The 16101-nt window shown below is 48.9% G+C and overlaps 2 protein-coding genes across 3 annotated transcripts in view; one reads left to right on the top strand and one right to left on the bottom strand.

The window, feature by feature from the left end:
• Positions 1-1264, bottom strand: part of Ppp2r2d (protein phosphatase 2 regulatory subunit Bdelta) — a 33101-nt gene extending 31837 nt beyond the window's left edge. Inside the window, exons 1-2 of the mRNA XM_051145521.1 lie at positions 1212-1264; positions 1034-1129 (exon numbers count right to left, since the gene is read on the bottom strand). Coding sequence (XP_051001478.1) covers positions 1034-1129; positions 1212-1218 — 103 coding nt within the window. The 5' untranslated portion in view covers positions 1219-1264. The remainder of the gene's footprint in view (positions 1-1033; positions 1130-1211) is intronic.
• A 471-nt stretch (positions 1265-1735) lies between these two features.
• LOC127189028 (MAPK-interacting and spindle-stabilizing protein-like) lies at positions 1736-13469 on the top strand. 2 transcript variants are annotated; one of them, XM_051145523.1, is made up of 2 exons: positions 1736-1770; positions 12238-13469. In XM_051145523.1, the coding sequence occupies exon 2, from the start codon at positions 12568-12570 to the stop codon at positions 13423-13425; it is 858 nt and encodes a 285-aa protein (XP_051001480.1). In that variant the 5' UTR covers positions 1736-1770; positions 12238-12567; the 3' UTR covers positions 13426-13469. The 2 variants fall into 2 exon arrangements, with proteins under 2 accessions (XP_051001480.1, XP_051001481.1); XM_051145524.1 differs by lacking the exon at positions 1736-1770 and adding an exon at positions 2911-3094.
• Positions 13470-16101: the final 2632 nt, after the last annotated feature.

The following is a 16101-nucleotide window of genomic DNA, read 5'->3' as shown; positions in this document are numbered from 1 at the left end:
GTTGTCCTTTAACCTTCACATGTGCAGGATCATGCAACGCCCCCCACGCCCCTGCCTCAAATAAACAAAAATGTAGGAAAAATACGTGTGTGCTTGAAATCCCAGCACTTAGGCAGGGCAAGGCAGACAGAGTTCAAGGCCTGGGCTACAACACCAAGAACCGTTCTAAACCAAACAACACACCCAAAAAACCCCAAAAAACTATGAAGTCTGGAGAAGTGACTTTAAGAGAGCAGAGAACCAATGACAAAGTCAGTCCCTCTTGCTCAACACTATGTGAAGGCCCAAGGCTAGCCAACGTCTACCTGGGCAGACTGGCACACCTAGGGCCACGAGGGAGGGCACCGAGAGCTCCCTCCCATTCTCTTGAGAATCCAGTCTCACACAGCATGGGCCCCCAGAAACTGATAACCCTGCATGGATCTTCTTTCCCCCTGTACAGAGAGTCCAGGCTCCATGGTCCCCTTCATCAGTGTCCAGAGACCCGATTTACCCCACAGGGCCTCAAGACCAACTGCCATGGCCCCCCTCTCACAACAAACGAGCCTCATCTCACCCAGTGGTACAAACTCCTAGCCCAATCCCAGAGCCACTGCCAGAGACCAGTGCCTACAGCCCTGTTTCCCTCCCTACTGACTCTGGAGATGGCATTCAAGACGGCTGTACACCCTAGACGCCAGAGACCTGTCTCCCACAGGCCTATCTTCCCTACATAGCTTGATTCCCGTGCCGCCGGCCTTACCTCCGCACAGATCCCCGAGGCCAGCGTCCACGGTCGTCTCCCAAGGCTGGCCTCCACAGCCATCTTCCCACTGACCCCTCCGAGGCCGGCGTCCATGGCCATCTTCCCCCAGCATCCCAAGGCTAGCGTCCACAGCCGTCTCCCAAAGGCCGCCCATCCCTCCCTACAGCCGCCGGCCGGCCGAGGGTCGCACAGGACAGCACCGGCCAGGCGAGCTAAGGCGGCCGCGTCCGGGCCGGCGGCTGAGCGTGACCTTGCGCCCAGGACTCGGGGGTCAGTAGAGGACCTCACCTTCCGCCACGTCCTCGTCGACAGCGCCCTTCACCTGCGAGAAGCACCACTGGAAGTCGTTGCCGCCCGCCGGGCAGCCGCCGCCGCCTCCGGCTCCTGCAACAGAGCGCGCCGTCAGGCCGGCCCCGCCCCGCCCCACCACCGTCCGTCCGTCCGCCCGCTCGCGCACGGCCCTCACCTGCCATGGCGCGGGCGGGACGCGCCCAGCTGAGCGCGGCCGACTGAGGCGCTCCAAGCGCTCAGCCCCGGCCGCCGCCGCCGCCACCGCTGCCGCCACCGCCGCCGCCGGGGAGGGAATTTTTTTCCCTTTTCAAAATGGCGCCCAATGCCTGTCGCCCCGCCGGATGACGTCATCCCCCTCCGCCTCCTCCGACGGTCAGTGCCGCGGGGGCTGCCGGGGGCGCACCAGTGCTCCGACTGCGTCTGCGCGAGGCATCTCGAGGTTGGACCAGAGTAGCTGCTGCCCGCCATGGGAAAGAGTGTCTTGGGGTAGTCTGCCGGCAGATGTAGGCGGCCTTGCTTGAATCTTGTAAGGGTTAGGATGCGGCTTCCTCTGCGTCTTTAAGGCCTTCAGACTTGCTTCTGCAGCTGGCTGGACTCGCTGCTCGTAGGCCCGGACTCTTCCCACAGCAGAGCCAACGGGAACGCGGAGTCTCTGTGGATCTGCCAATAGAGATCGCTTGGCCGTGGGCAGGCGGGGCCTCTGAGCCCGGGAGCACCCGGAGCCCAGCACCTGAGTGCGTAATTTTGCCCATCACCCAGGCTTGCTTGCCCCAGAATCATTGACCTTAGCGTCTGCGCACCTTTCGCATCAGAGTGCTACTTCAGGGGGGCCTTGAGCTCTGCATATAGCCCTAGGGAGCCGTTGCCGACGTTTGCTTTATCCGTAGGTGTGTTTTTCTAGCATAAAGAGGAATTATTCGCTTGTGTGTTTGACGTATCCGAAATCAGCTTTCATAGATGCTGTGAAATTGGTAGTCATCGTATCGAACCGCTAGAGGGCAGTTGTTCCAAACCAGCGCATTATCCACAAATGCTGTTCTGCCTTTTAGCAGGTGCTTGTCATGTTGTCAGTCTTGGCTGGGATGCTGCTTGCGTAGAGTTGATGCATGTGTCCTGGTGGAGCTTACTTTTCAGTGGAGCAGAGAGAAATACAGCAGAGAAGGAGGGAAAGGAGCAGGGCAGTTGACATCTTAAGGGGAGCAACGGAGGAGACAAGAGTCTTCTGCGGAAGTCTTGGGCAGCTGCTAGAAATGGGAGTAGCCAGTGCACACGCAGGTCCACGTGACCTTTTCATTCATTCATTTTTTGTTTGTTTGTTTTTGTTTTTCGAGACAGGGTTTTTCTTGTGTAGCCTTGGCTGTCTTAGATTCGCTTTGTAGTTCAGGCTGGCCTCGGACTCACCGAGATCCGCCTGCCTCTGTCTCTCCGAGTGCTGGGATTACAGGTGTGTGCCACTGCGCCCGGCTCTTTTCATTCTTTTAATTCATTCCTACGCCATCGCACACGCACTTTGATCAGGGTCTTACCCTGTAACCTCTAAATCAAAACAGTTGTGTGCTTCCACCTTGCTAGTGCTGGGTTTACAAGCGTGCGCTGCCACGCCTAGCTTCCTGATGTGTCTAAGGGGCAGCAGGAAGCTGTAGGGAGAACAGAGTGGCGGAGGAAGGCCAGTCATTGTTGTGGAGGCAAGGTTGTAGGGGGCAGAGCAGAAAGCTGTTTTCGAGGGTGTTTCTGAAACTGTCTCTGCGTTAAGTAGGAGGATAAAATGAGCTACAGTGTGTGATGTCTGGGCGTGAGAGACGACTGGAGAAGGCTAGAGGGAGACATGGGGTTGTGAAGGCGTGGGAGTCGTGCCAGGTGATGCTCAGAGAGCATCAGGAGGATTAGCAGCATGTGTATAGTGCTAGGAGGGCGTGCTGGGAAGAGCTCGACCCTGGACAGCCAAAGGGACTTCAGGAAGGAATTCCAAGCCTTGGGAGGAGCATTCTGAGCCTGCTTACAGAACTGGGGTCTCCAAGTTAAGTGTATTCAGACTCCATGTTGGCATAGCTCTCTTCGGTGACACCAGGGTTGTTAAATAGTCCATTCTGCCAAATTGTAGCTGCGTGTTTAAAACATGTGGAGAGTCGACAGTGATTAAAGCCCTCCCACTGTCACAGATGTGTGTCCATGTGCACCGGGATGCATCTCTATGAGGAGGGACAGACTGAATGGACAGAATTGTAAGTGGCTTCCCTAATATTTAGTGACAGGCAGTGTATCTATCTGGCTTACACTTCAACATTAGAGTCGATCATTGAAGGAAGCCATGGCAGGAACTCGAGCAGGTCAGGAGCCTGGAGTCAGGAGCTGATGCAGAGGACATGGAGGAGCTCTGCTTGCTGGCTTTCTCCTCATGGCTTGCTCAACCTGTTTTCTTATAGAACCCAGAACCACCAGGCTAGAGGTGGCCCCAACCACAATAGTCTGGACCCTTCCCATCAATCATTAATTTAAAAAAAAAAAAAATGCCCAGCAGCCTTACTTACAGCCAGATTTATGGAGGTTCCCTCCTCTCAGATGACTCTGCCTTGTGTCAAGTTGACATGAAACGAGCTAGCATAAGCCAAATTCATTTTTTTTAAAATTTATGCACATCTATGGTAAGACCAGAAGAGAGTGTTATATCCTCTAGTGTTGGAGTTATAGGCAGTTGTGTCCTGCGTGATGTGGGTGCTAGGAACCAAGCTGAGGACCTATGGAAGAGCAGCAGGTGCTCTTAGCCACTGAGCCATGTTCAGCCCCATCATTTTCTACTGCTTACTTTAATGTGGAGTAGGATGGTACCTGCCTTTGTTCCCTACCTCCACTCTGTCCCCACTTCTTTCTCTTGTCTCATTGTCCTCCTAAGTGTTTGGTTCTGTCCTCATAAGGAGGACCCCTTTGGGCCATTTCTTAGAGATCTTAAGTTACTTTGTACGCTCTAGGTGGCTTTACGGTCTCCATAGCAACTGTTAGTAATTAATGAGACAAATACTGTGTGTCTTCCGAGTGGGACTGATCCAGTCTTTGTGCATAGGCGCTTAGAGTCCATCGGGAGCAGGTCATCTTTGAGCCATCTCTGTCTGCTGTGTAAGCAGGGGGACAGGAGGGAGTCCATGAGAGCTCAGCACGGGGTGGGGTTCTGGGCTTCACCCAGGAAGGTGGGTGCTGAGGTTGTTGGGGGAGCATCAGTGAGCATGATGGGTGATAGGGGTTGAGAAGGGAATGAGAGGATAGAGATGGTGCATGCATCTAACCTTAGGCATGGAAAGGTCATCATTGGCTTTGAATGGGAGTGGAGTAGGTGTCATTCAGATGAGACTACTTCCCTTGGGGAACAACATAGAGACATAAGGAACTGGCTCCATCCACACATGAGCATCCTCCACCCATACATGAGCACCACACATGAGTACCCTCCACCCACACATGAACACCCTCCACTCACACATGAGCTCCCTCCACCCACACATGAGCATCCTCCAAGAGGCTTTGCCTGCAGGAAGTGGAACCTTAGGAGAAGCTATATTTGGTTCTGGTGGTCCTCACCCTGTTCCTCCTTAAGCGTTCCTGTACAATAGGTGCAAGGAGCCTGGGAACCCTGAATCCAGGAGAGACAGTCTAGACCACTGTACAACACACCTGGATTATAAAGGGTGAAGCACCAGGGCTGCTGGTACCTTTGGCTGTGACACAGTGCGGGAGCCCATATACTAGACAGTCAGGTAGCCAGTGCAGGTCAGCCCAGAGGATCCAGTTCCTTGAAGGGTTCTGTTCCCAAAGTTCTTTGATAACCCTCTTAGCAGGAATTCTGTGAGAGGAGTAGTCAATCATGGCCTGATCCCAGGTAGTGGCTATACAAACTTGATTGATTCATGAAGCTATATACCAGCATTACAGTCTAAGCTCCCATCCTGATTCAGACCTTAGGGCCCCTTGGGGCTGGACAAGAACCTGGGGGAGAGAGCAGGTGAGCATAGAGGAGCTGTTGGGACTGAGGGGCAGGGATCCTGGGACAATTATATGCCTTGCTGGAGTTGCTAGCCCAGTTGCCAGCCTCCTTGCCTGGAATCCCTGAGCTTGCTTTTGGCCAGATTCCAGCAACACTTCTGCAATCTCTAGGGTGTCACCTAATGTATCAGAAGCAGATGCATTACCTAATATGTACCCATTGGGTCTGGTAGCTACTCCTGGTAGCTGTGCATATATGTTGTTGGTAAGTCAGAAACCACTGAAGAGCTTGGAGTATGAGTCAGGTACCTACTGCTAACTTCTCCCCACACCCTAGACCATTGCATCCTGTCTAGGAGTGGAGACTCAGCATAAAGTTCTTAACTTTCAGGATCCACAAGTCCTGGCGGCAGGAGAAAGCACTCACCTTACCACTTACCTGCATCAGTAGCTCAGGAATTCCCCAGGTCATGGTGTTAACCTTTGGGAGTGCATCAGCCCTTCTGCTGCCCCCTGGCTTCCATGGTGCTGCTCTTCTCATTTCTGAAGGGGAGGCAGAGGTAGAAGCAGAGGGCTGAGACTGTTGTCCTTGCTGACATAATGGGTGCAGCTTGTCTTGTTCACCCTGAGCTGATGCATGGCTAGTCAGGCACTTCTCTGTTGCACATTTTGGAGCAACACAGCAGGCTCTAGGTTAGGAGCAGAACACACACCACACACATCTGCGCACAGCAGGTCTCTGAGAAGTTGGCCTAGAGGCTTAGGAAAACTTCCCCTCTCTAAATTTGATAAATAACTGCATTTTCTATTTTTTTTTAAACATTGTCAGCTATTCGATGCTTTTGAATCATATTTTAAAGTGAGAGAAAGAAAACATTTGCTCATTTTAAGTATTTTTCTGAAAAAGAAATAATTCACAGATGGAGATAACTTCATTTCAAAAATAAAAATACAGCTTTCCAGTATTCCACAATATGGCTTTGTTCTCTAAATTATAAAATCAAGGCAGCTTGAGAGCATCGTAGAATTGAAATGGCAGCAGAAGGCATGGGACTGAAGGCACAGACCCAGTTCAGCAACTTGCAATTTTTCTTCACTGGGAACCTATTTGAACTTAAATTATGCACAATAAATGTCAAATCTTTCCCCATTTATCTTAGTAACTTAGGGATCCTGTATATTGGGGAAAGCTCTTTGTATATCAGAGCTCCTTAACAATGCAAGTTGTCTCATCTTCTCGTGGGAGGAAATGTCAGCTTGATCGATGTCATCTGGGGAGTGAGGGCTGCTCTGAGGAGAGCCTCAGTGCACAGGCTTCCCCCTTCTGCCTCAGCTGATTGCTTGCTCTGTGGAAAGTCCTTTTATATTAGCACCTGTCATCTACCCACACATCACGGTTAGAAACATGCCACCCTCAGGAGCAGAAGTTGTGGTTAGAAACATGCCACCCTCAGGAGCAGAAGTCGTGGTTAGAAACATGCCACCTCAGGAGCAGAAGCCACACCAAGCCCAGTGGCTTGATACAGCTGAGGAAGGGACAAGCATGCAAGAATGTGTTCTTCAAAACTTAACCCCAGGGTGGCCACGTGTCCTGTCTTCTAAGCCCTTAGAATTAACACAGTGGCTGTGCAGGAGCATGGTCTTGTGAACTTGACAGTAGCACCTGGGACTTACCCTAACATGGGTGTCCAGCTAGCCCAGCACTCCCCACCACCACACTCGCGTGCAGGAAGTGGGTGATTATAGACGGTGTCACTCTAGTGGCCAAGGCCCGGAGCCCAACTAAGCCAGGAATTGAAGCTTCTGATCCAACAGATTGGAAGATTCACCTCTCTCCTGCCTTCCCCTCCCCTTATTTGTTAGAGTCCCATGTGGGCCAGTCTGACCTTGGACTCTGTGTAGTCCAGGATGATGTTGAACTCCTGACCCTGCCTGCCTCTGCCTTCCCAATGCTGGGATTCCAGGTGCATACCACCACACGGGCATATGCTGACACACGTGTGTGCCACCCACGCCTTTCTAGCTTTTCTGAACTAGTTTCACTAGTAGTTAGGAGTAACAGTTCCCAGCCTAACATAAAGAGTTAGGAGGGCACCAGGAAGAAAACTAAAATTCTACACAAACCTTATTTGTGGTCTCCATGAGAGATATTTGTTACTGAGTTTCAGAGAGGTGGGAATCATTTTATGGACTCCAGTACATCCATCCATCCGTGTATGTGCGTGTTTTCTCCCCCCCCGAGTCTTTCTCTCAATCTCTCTCTGTCTCTGTTTCTATAGAAGATGTCTGGTCCAGCCCTAACAAAATTGGCAGCTTGTGCTTTTCTTACTAGGGAGCTGCTGCCCTCTGCTGGCTGAGATAGGGGAAGCATCTCAGTGCCCACTTTGGAAATCCTGGAAGAGACCAAGGTGGATGGATGGGGAGGTGGTTGGAATTCTGTGGTCACAAAAGCATCCTGGGATCAGAGGCTGAGCTCTGCCTGTACAAGCTGGCAGAAGGTTTACTCACTAACACACCCACTGTAGACCCTGGACAGAAACCTTTTATCTCAGTTTTTTGAGTGGGGGTGAGGTCATTAGGATGAATCTGAATCATAGACATGCCCTGGCCCTTGGCCCTAGCTCTCAACCTCCTGCCAGAGATGGAGTCAGGAGAGGAAGAGCAGGAAAGAGAGTGGAAGCAGGTGAGTGAGTGTGTGTGTGTGTGTGTGTGTGTGTGTGTGTGTGTGTGTGTGTGTATACAAGTTTACATTTCTTGCCAGATGACCTGATCCAGTCATCCTCACAAAGCACAACAGGCCTCTGCCCTTTGGGGTTCTGGGGAAAATGCCGTGGCTGCTTCTGAGGCATGGCCAAGTGTTCTGTGTCTGGTTGAAGGATGAGACTTTTGTGCTCAGGAGACCCAGCTTCATCATGTATCTTGTTTGTGACTGAGGTTTTGGTAAACATGACCCATGTCCTGGAAAAACATGTCCCATGTACTCCTTGTGGTTTGTTACTATTTTGATGTAGAAATCGAGTCTCAACTTAGAGAAGACACAATGTCCCCTGTACCGTGTAACGCAGGAAACAGACTGACCAAGGCTCTTGATCTGAATCCATGGCTATGCCTGTTCTCAGGTCAGAGGTGCCCTGGTTTGGGAGACACAGCCAATCAGGCTGCTTCTCTCTCAGCGGGAATGTCTGGCTGACTCTTTGTTAGTGATCCCTGTCTCCCCTCAGCCCTTCTGTTAGCCACCTGCAGGAGTCACATGGGGGGCTGGAGAGATGGCTTAGTGGTTAAGAGCTTTGTCTGCTCTTCCAGAGGTCCTGAGTTCAATTCCCATCAACCACATGGTGGCTCACAACCATCTATAATTTGATCTGATACCCTCTTCTGGCATGCAGGTATACATGCAAATAGAGCACTCATATACATAAAAATAAATATTAAAAAAAAAAAAACCAGGATCTGTCTGATCCTACTATTAGTGAAACTTCCAGTGGTTCTTCATGAAATATGAGACCCCATGGGCCAGGCGTGGTGGTGCATGCCTTTTACCCTAGCACTTGGAAGGCAGAGGCAGGTGAGCTCAAGTCCAGGACAGCCAGGACTACAAAAGAAACCCTGTCTCAAAAGAACAAAAAAAACCCAAAACAACAACAACAAAAACAAACAAAAAAACAGAGGGGGGGAACACACACCCCTTTAAACCGTACCTAGATGCTGCAGCCAGCCAGGGGTCCTCAGGCCCTGGTATACCTCCTTGTGATCTGATGAGAGAGAGAGAGAGAGAGAGAGAGAGAGAGAGAGAGAGAGAGAGAGAGGAAAACACACCCCCATTTAAATCTTAGCTAGATGCTGCAGCCAGCCAGGGGTCCTCAGGCCCTGTTATACCCCCTTGTGATCTGATGTGACAGATCTCTTCCTGTGCTGACTGTTGACTGTTACATTCCCTGAACAGTGAGTGAGTGAGTGAGGCCTCACTGGGACATGGGGATTTGGTTATGATCAAACTGAGATGCTTTTAACAAATTTTATGTGTGTGTGTGTGTGTGTGTGTGTGTGTGTGTGTGTGTGTGTGTTGCTTACATTATGTCTGTGCATCACATATGTGCCTAGTGCTTGTAGAGACCAGAAGACAGCATTGGATTCCCTGGGACTTGAAATACTATGGTGAGCTACCATGCTAGGAAGTGAACCCTAGTCCTCTGGAAGGGCAGCCAGTGCTTTTATCTGCTGAGCCATCTCTTCAGCCCCAAGTTGAGGATTTAAAGATGATGACATGGTAGTCTGGAGCCCCAAAGACTGTGTAAAGGAAGAAAAACAGGAGCAGGTGAGATGAAAACTGGCGGGCCCCTCAGTGATGTACTCCAGTTGTCCCTGTGGCTAGAAGGCAGAAGGAAGGACCTTGGAGCTTCTGGATGGAGTCCAGCTCAAGTGAGGCTGGTCATGAAAGTCTGTTACCCTGAGCTGAGGGAGAGTACATTTCTGTTGCTGAAAGTCATGAGCTCTGTGGCAATTTGTTACAGTATCTAGATGAACCAGCCCCCTTTCTCTGGGCTCCCAGTGTTTTCGATACTTGCTCTTTACCAAAGATATTATTTTATTTAATTTTTTAGATTATAATAAATTACAACATTTATCCCTTCCTTTTCCTAAACCCTCCTTTCCATGTGCCCTCCAGCTCTCCCTCAGATTTATGGCTTCCCTTTGAACTGCTATTGCATGCATGCATGTATATACCTATAAGTTATCTATCTATCTATCTATCTATCTATCTATCTATCTATCTATCTTCCTAAATATTAACCTATTCAGTTTGTATAATGCTACCTGTATGTGTCTTTTCAGGGCTGATGGTTTGGCACTGGACAACCAATTGACGTGCTCTTCCCCAGGGAATACCACCTCTCCCACTCCCAGATTTCCTTGGTTGTCTATAGTTCTTTGTGTAGGGTTGAGGCCTGTGGACTTTTCACTGTCTGCTTTGGCATATGCATTGATGCTGTCCTTTTTCAGTCAAGTTGGTGAGACTTTATGACTGTAGCTTCTGATGTTACCAGGAGACCCAATCTCACATCAAACTAACTTCCTGATCATCAGGCTCTTTGTGTCACCTCTTCCACAATGTTCTCTGGGCCTTAGGTACAGGAATGTTTTGAACATGTTTCTAGTCGGACTGGGCTCCACAGATCTGCATTTTGATTGGCTGCAGTTTTCTGTAGTAGTCTTCATCTGTTGCAGGAGAGGTTTCCTTGAGGATGGGTGGAGACTACATTTACCTGTGGACATAAGGACAGGCACAGGGTTAGATTGCTGTTAGGGATTATGGTGGTTTAGGAAATTTGTGGTTGTAGATTCTCCAGTACCTGTGACTTCACTAGCACTGAGTAGTTAGCTAGGCTTCCAGTACCAGGTACCATTTCTTTGTTTTTGAATGGGTCTTACGTTCAATTAGAGGGCTGCTGGTTACTGCCTAAGTATGTTGCATATTGCACCCTTAGGGTTATTGTGGCATGCTGGTCATGTGGTTCATAAGTGTCGTGGTTGGGTAGGACAGTTGGTTACCTCCCTCTTTTGGAAGCTTGCATGGTGTCTTCTTGTACCATGAAAGCTAGCCCTCAGAGCGCATTTAGCTCAGCTCTAGCTCAGGAGTCTCTGGGCCCAGTTTCTAACAGGTATCTTTGGTGCACAGTTATCTTCAGCAGTCAGGACTTGCCCTCCTGAGGGGTGGTGGTAACCAAGGACAACAGCTATATGCTATGTGTTTTGGGAGTCTCGTGGACAGCTCTACCAGGGATATGTTGAGATCAGTTCCTTCGGTTTGTGACAGAGGTCTTCACACAGTAGAAGCTTTATGTTTTAGAGAAATCCAGCTTTGTTTTTCTTCCTCAAGTTGTGGTTTTGGTATTGTTTCTAAAAACTCATTGCCAAACCTGAGGTCACAAAGGTTTCTCATATGTTTATTTGTTTTGTTTTGTTTTTAAGAAATCCTGTGTGTTTATTATGCCTTCCTTAAGGGTTATAATCCATTTGAGCTACCTTTTGAGAAGAGTCTCACTGTGTCTAAGTTGCTTGCTTTCAGCTTATCGACATTGTGGATTTCAGCAACTTTTGTGGAATCTACTTTCTTTGTGCCATTGCTATGCCTTAGCTCCTTTGTCAGAGCTGCTGATTCTTGTATAGGTCTATTTCTACACTAGCTAGTCTAATCTGTTGCTTTTATTTATTTACTCTTTCAAGTTTAATGCTGTTCTGCCTTTTGTCACTGTATGAACTTACTTGAAGTTAGTGTTGATCCTCTGACTTTGCTCTGCCATGATGACTCTAATATTCTGATGTTAATTCTTTAGATGCTTACCACTGTTGTAGTGCTGGTACACAGGTAAGAAATTGGTTTTTTGTGGTGACTCTGTCCTACAACCTTGCTGCGATAGCTTCTGTCTTCCAGGAGGTATTTTTGTTGTCATCCACTTACTGGAATTTTCCACATATACAATCAGATACTTGGAATAAAGACTTCTGTTTCCTTTTCTGATCTACACATATTTTATTTCCCTTTCTTTTCTTTTTTTTTCTTTTTTTTTTTTTTTTTTTTTTTTTTTTTTTTTTTTTTTTTTTCTCTCATTGGCTGGGACTTCCTTTATGATGCAGGGTAGAAGTGGTGATTTGGGCATCCTAGCCTGGGCCTTCCTGATCTCAAGTGAAAATAATCTATTTTCTCACTATTAAGGAAGAAGGCAACTTTAGTCGTTTTGTTTGTTTGTTTTAAATATTCTTTCTTAATTTGGAGGCATTCCACTCTGCTAGAATTTTACTAAGTTATAACATTCTTCGCCCAGCCTCCCTCTCTTTTTCCTGTGTAGCCTTGACTGGACTTGCTTTGTAGACCAGGGTGGCCTTGAACTCACAGAGATCTGCCTGCCTCTGTCTCCCTGAGTGCTGGGATTACAGACATGCACAGTTACATCTGGCTAACTATCCCTTCTTTTAAAGTGAGTTTACAAGACTGTTTTCTAGAATCAGCAGTGGAGACATTTCTAGAACTATCTCTTTCCTCATAGCTGCTCTATAGCTGCTATTCTTGCCTCCATGCCCTACATGCTAGCCCCTCTCTTCTCTATCATCAACCATCCAGTCTCCACCACTTGAGTTTTTCCTAGACCTTTTCTTCATTGTGGAAAAGTGGTCAGACTACTGAAGGTTCAAAATGGGATATTATCAACCAATTGTTTTGTTTTGTTTAGGGCAAATTTTCCTTTAAGAAGCAGATTTAAGCAGTCAACTTGGTTGGGCCTGTTCTCCATTGCCTGCCTCTTCAGACTCATCACCGCTATTCTATGCGCCTCAGGCTCAGATCCTGCTTGGAAAAAAAAAATCACATGAATTTTCGTTAGCAGATGTGCTACCTGAATAGTCCCCTGCCAAAACCTCTGCTGTAAGCAATACAAAAACTGGCTAATCTTCTCAAGGCTGGCCAGGCTTCAGCTCTCAGAGTAACCCAAGTGTTCCATCTGCTGTGCTTTCTGGACTCCTACCAAGGGCAGCATCCTCTACTGTGACCAGCACCAACAGGAATGTTTCCCTCCATCCCTCTACCTGGACTACTACCAGGATCTCCAGCACCCTTTCTTCCTTCCAGACCATCATGTCCCCAACCTAGTGGTCCTTATCCAGTCCCTGCTATACGAGGCCCTGGCCCCAGAGGGCCATACGTTACACCAAATATGCCCTTTCCAGACCTACCTAGGCCAAACAGTGCACCCATAGATCCAGCTGTACCTGGTACGTTAGGTACACGGGGATCCATGTCTTCTGGACCTTGGGCACCAGGAATGGGAGGGCAGCACCCTAATATGCCATATCTATCTCCAGGGCCATATCCTACTCCTACTGCTCCCCCTCCCCTTCCTCCTCCTCTTCCCCCTTCTCTTCCTCCTCCTCTTCCTCCTCCTCCTCCAGTGTCAGGAGCACCACCTGTTCCATGGGGCACAGTGTCACCCAGAGCCTGGGGACCACCAGCACCAAATCCTGCCCCTCTAGAACCATATCCCCCCCCAGGACTCCATCTTACTCTGAATAATCCTTGCCAAGAGTCTTCAGGACCTTCTGATGTTTCACCAATGCCTGATGGCCCCCATCAGATGAATGACATCCCAGGTGGCTACCGTTCAGATGCATCGAACCAGGAGAGCACCCCGGAGACCACTGGACAAACAAAGCACCTGAAGATAGACAACAAACCCATCAAGAGGAGACGTTCCAAGAAGAGGAGTAAGCCAGTAACTTGGGGAGACATCAAGACTTTAACTCATGAAGCTGAGACTTTGGGGAAACAACAAGGGTACAACACTACTGACCCCAAAATGATGCTGTTATGCTTAATGACGATATTACATGTTAATTCTCAGCGTGAAAACGTAGAATTCAAATGACTTTTTAAAGAGGGGGGAAGGGTAAAAGGCACACCTGTAAAGAACAGTATATTGATGTTGTTTTGCCAAAAAAGAAAAACAAAGAAAAAAAACCAAGCAAATTCACCTGTCAACATTTATGTTCTGAGCTTTGTCCAACTTTGTGGGCTTGGTTATTTGTGGGTTACCTTCAAGAGACAGCTAGATCCTCAAATTTCTCCAATATTCCAACCAGCATCAAGTTCTGGCCTGCTGTAGTTGCAGAAGACACAGGAGCAGTAACAGCTAAAGGCTTGACAGTAGCTTTAGTTCCCTATTAGGATCAGCCTCCATCATTAGAGATGAGTGGTCAGGGCCACAACACTTTCAGGGGTGCTGGTGAAGATCAGGCCTAAACCACTGAGCATTGTGACACACCAGGAACGAAGCTTTCCCTGAAGGGCTTGGCACTTGCCTCTTGTGAGGTGTCGGGCGATTAGCCTCTCTGAGACCCCCTCACCCAGGACCTTTATAGACACTCCTCTACCGTCATCAAGTTTCCTTGGTTGGAGTGGCAGGGTTTTGGAGTGCCCTGGCCTAGCCAGAGGTGCCTCAGGGAGGCTCCCTTCTTCAGATGCCACATGCACTTTCTGGGTTGCATGTGCTGGTGGCCTCAGGTGTTCACACAGAACATGTCAGGAAATTGCTATCACCAGAGATGGTGAAAGAGACTCACCACTGGGTGGTGCTCTTGCATCTCAGTTTAAAGGAATTTTTTCCCAAGGTAACAATTTTTGTACTCTTAAAAAAAATCACACACACACACACACACACACACACACACACACACACACACACACACACACAGGAGGAGACTGGAAGTGAGATACAGTGCTGCTGGGATTCCTTGGGACTCTGGGGCTTGTCTTTATTTTCCTTTTCCTTTCTTGCACCATCTTTAACTTCCTTTGTTTTAGGGCTGAGTCATTTGGCTGTCCCCTAAAAAAAAAAAAAAAAAGAAAGAAAGAAAGAAAAAAGAAAATTGGACTCCCACTCTTCAGGGGTTGGGTGCTGAGACTTTCTGCTGAGCTGGGCAAGGGCTCAAAATTGTGCATTGGGAATTGAGCTGGGGACTGTGAGCACTGAGCTACATTGACAGTCCCTGCTGCTGGGGTCTCTAAGGAAACACTGTTCAAATGTTCCATCCAGCTTCCATTTGTTAACAGGAATCTGGTTTTCCCTAGAGTTCTTAGATGGAAATTTGCCATTAGTGAGTTTTCCAAAAGGCCTTGTGGCAACAGGTTTAGAAGTTTTCTTTCACATTGGTGCTGGAGAATCTATCTGCTAAGAGGGAAGAAGCTATGGGGAGGGGTCTTGGACAGCTCTCGGCGCCTTGTAACTCCAGCCCCAGTGGGGCCAATGCCTCTGGCTCCCATGGGCATCTGGGCTTGGATAAATACACATGACTACAAATTGTAAAAAAAAAAAATTAAAAAGAGCTAGCTATAGGCTAGGGCTGTGGCTCAATTAATAGAGGATTTGCTTAACACACATGAGGCTCTGAGTCTGATCACCAGTCACACAAACCAGGCATGATTGCACATCTGCAATCCCAGCACTCAGGTGGAAACAGGAGGATCAGGAGTTCAAGGTAATCCTCAGCTGCATCAAGAGTTTGAGGCCCTTGGGCTACATAAGACTGTGTCTCAGACACATGAAGCAGACGTAATTGATGCGCAGGTCTTTTGAGCACCCCCATAGTTCTCAGGGCCTCACCACTGCACAGAGCTACACAATGACCAAAACTATGGGTATGAGGAAGTTCTAAGGTCCTGGGACATCTTGCAGCCTGAGGTAGTTCCTGATGACTAATTCCAGGTCAGGGCTGCAGAGGACGAGCTCTATCTAGATTGTAGCCCCCAATAGAGACACTGAAGACATGAGAGGATCCAGAGCAAGGACCACTTTCCTATTCGGTGGAGTGGTGGAGACCCTCTGCCCTCACCTGCAGGGTTGGACTGTGCCCTGCCCCCTGCCCCCCACCCCAACGCTGAGCCTAGCACAGGCACCTGGCTCTTAGCTTTAACTTGTTTTTTTTGTTGTTGTTGTTTTTGTTTTTTTTGTTTCCTGGATTTCCCCATGCTTCTGGCTTCTTGGCTGTGGGGCCTCAGGCTGAGGGTTTCCAAGCCTGGAGCAACCTCCTACTTCAAAGACGGTATTGGGGAGTGTCTGTGGGGTACATATAGACGAGGACATGGCCTAGCTGCCGCAGAGTATGTTGGTTGTTGGTTCAGAATGAGTGCCAGGCCTTTAGGTCTCCGTGCAGTGCTGCTCAGGGCTGGGTGGTGCTTGGAACAAGTAGGAGCAAAGCCACTGCCCCAGGCTCCTACACCACCAGTCTCCTACAGCCTGCCCACCATGTTTAGTGCCATCATTTGCTCAGGAATTTGAGACAGCCTGTGTGAGGGAGCCTTGGATGCCTGAGACGTGAGGATTCGTGGGGACCCTGGCCTCCCCAAGACTGGTCAGTGGGCCCCGGCTGTTTGAAAGGGCCACAGATGCTCTCTGTTCCTCAGGGCAGCAGGAACAACTTGGGTTAGTGTCACATGTGTTGAGTTGAAGGACAAATGCCCTGTTCTTAAGCCTGGAACCAAAGAGCTCCAGGCCACCTCTTCTTCCAGCCCTTCAACACCTGGCCATTTGTGCATCCTCGCCCTC

Source organism: Acomys russatus, chromosome 5, assembly GCF_903995435.1.
Source record: "Acomys russatus chromosome 5, mAcoRus1.1, whole genome shotgun sequence".
Lineage (NCBI taxonomy): Eukaryota > Metazoa > Chordata > Mammalia > Rodentia > Muridae > Acomys > Acomys russatus.
Note: the sequence above shows the minus strand (reverse complement) of the source record. Positions and strands in the feature narration are given on the sequence as shown.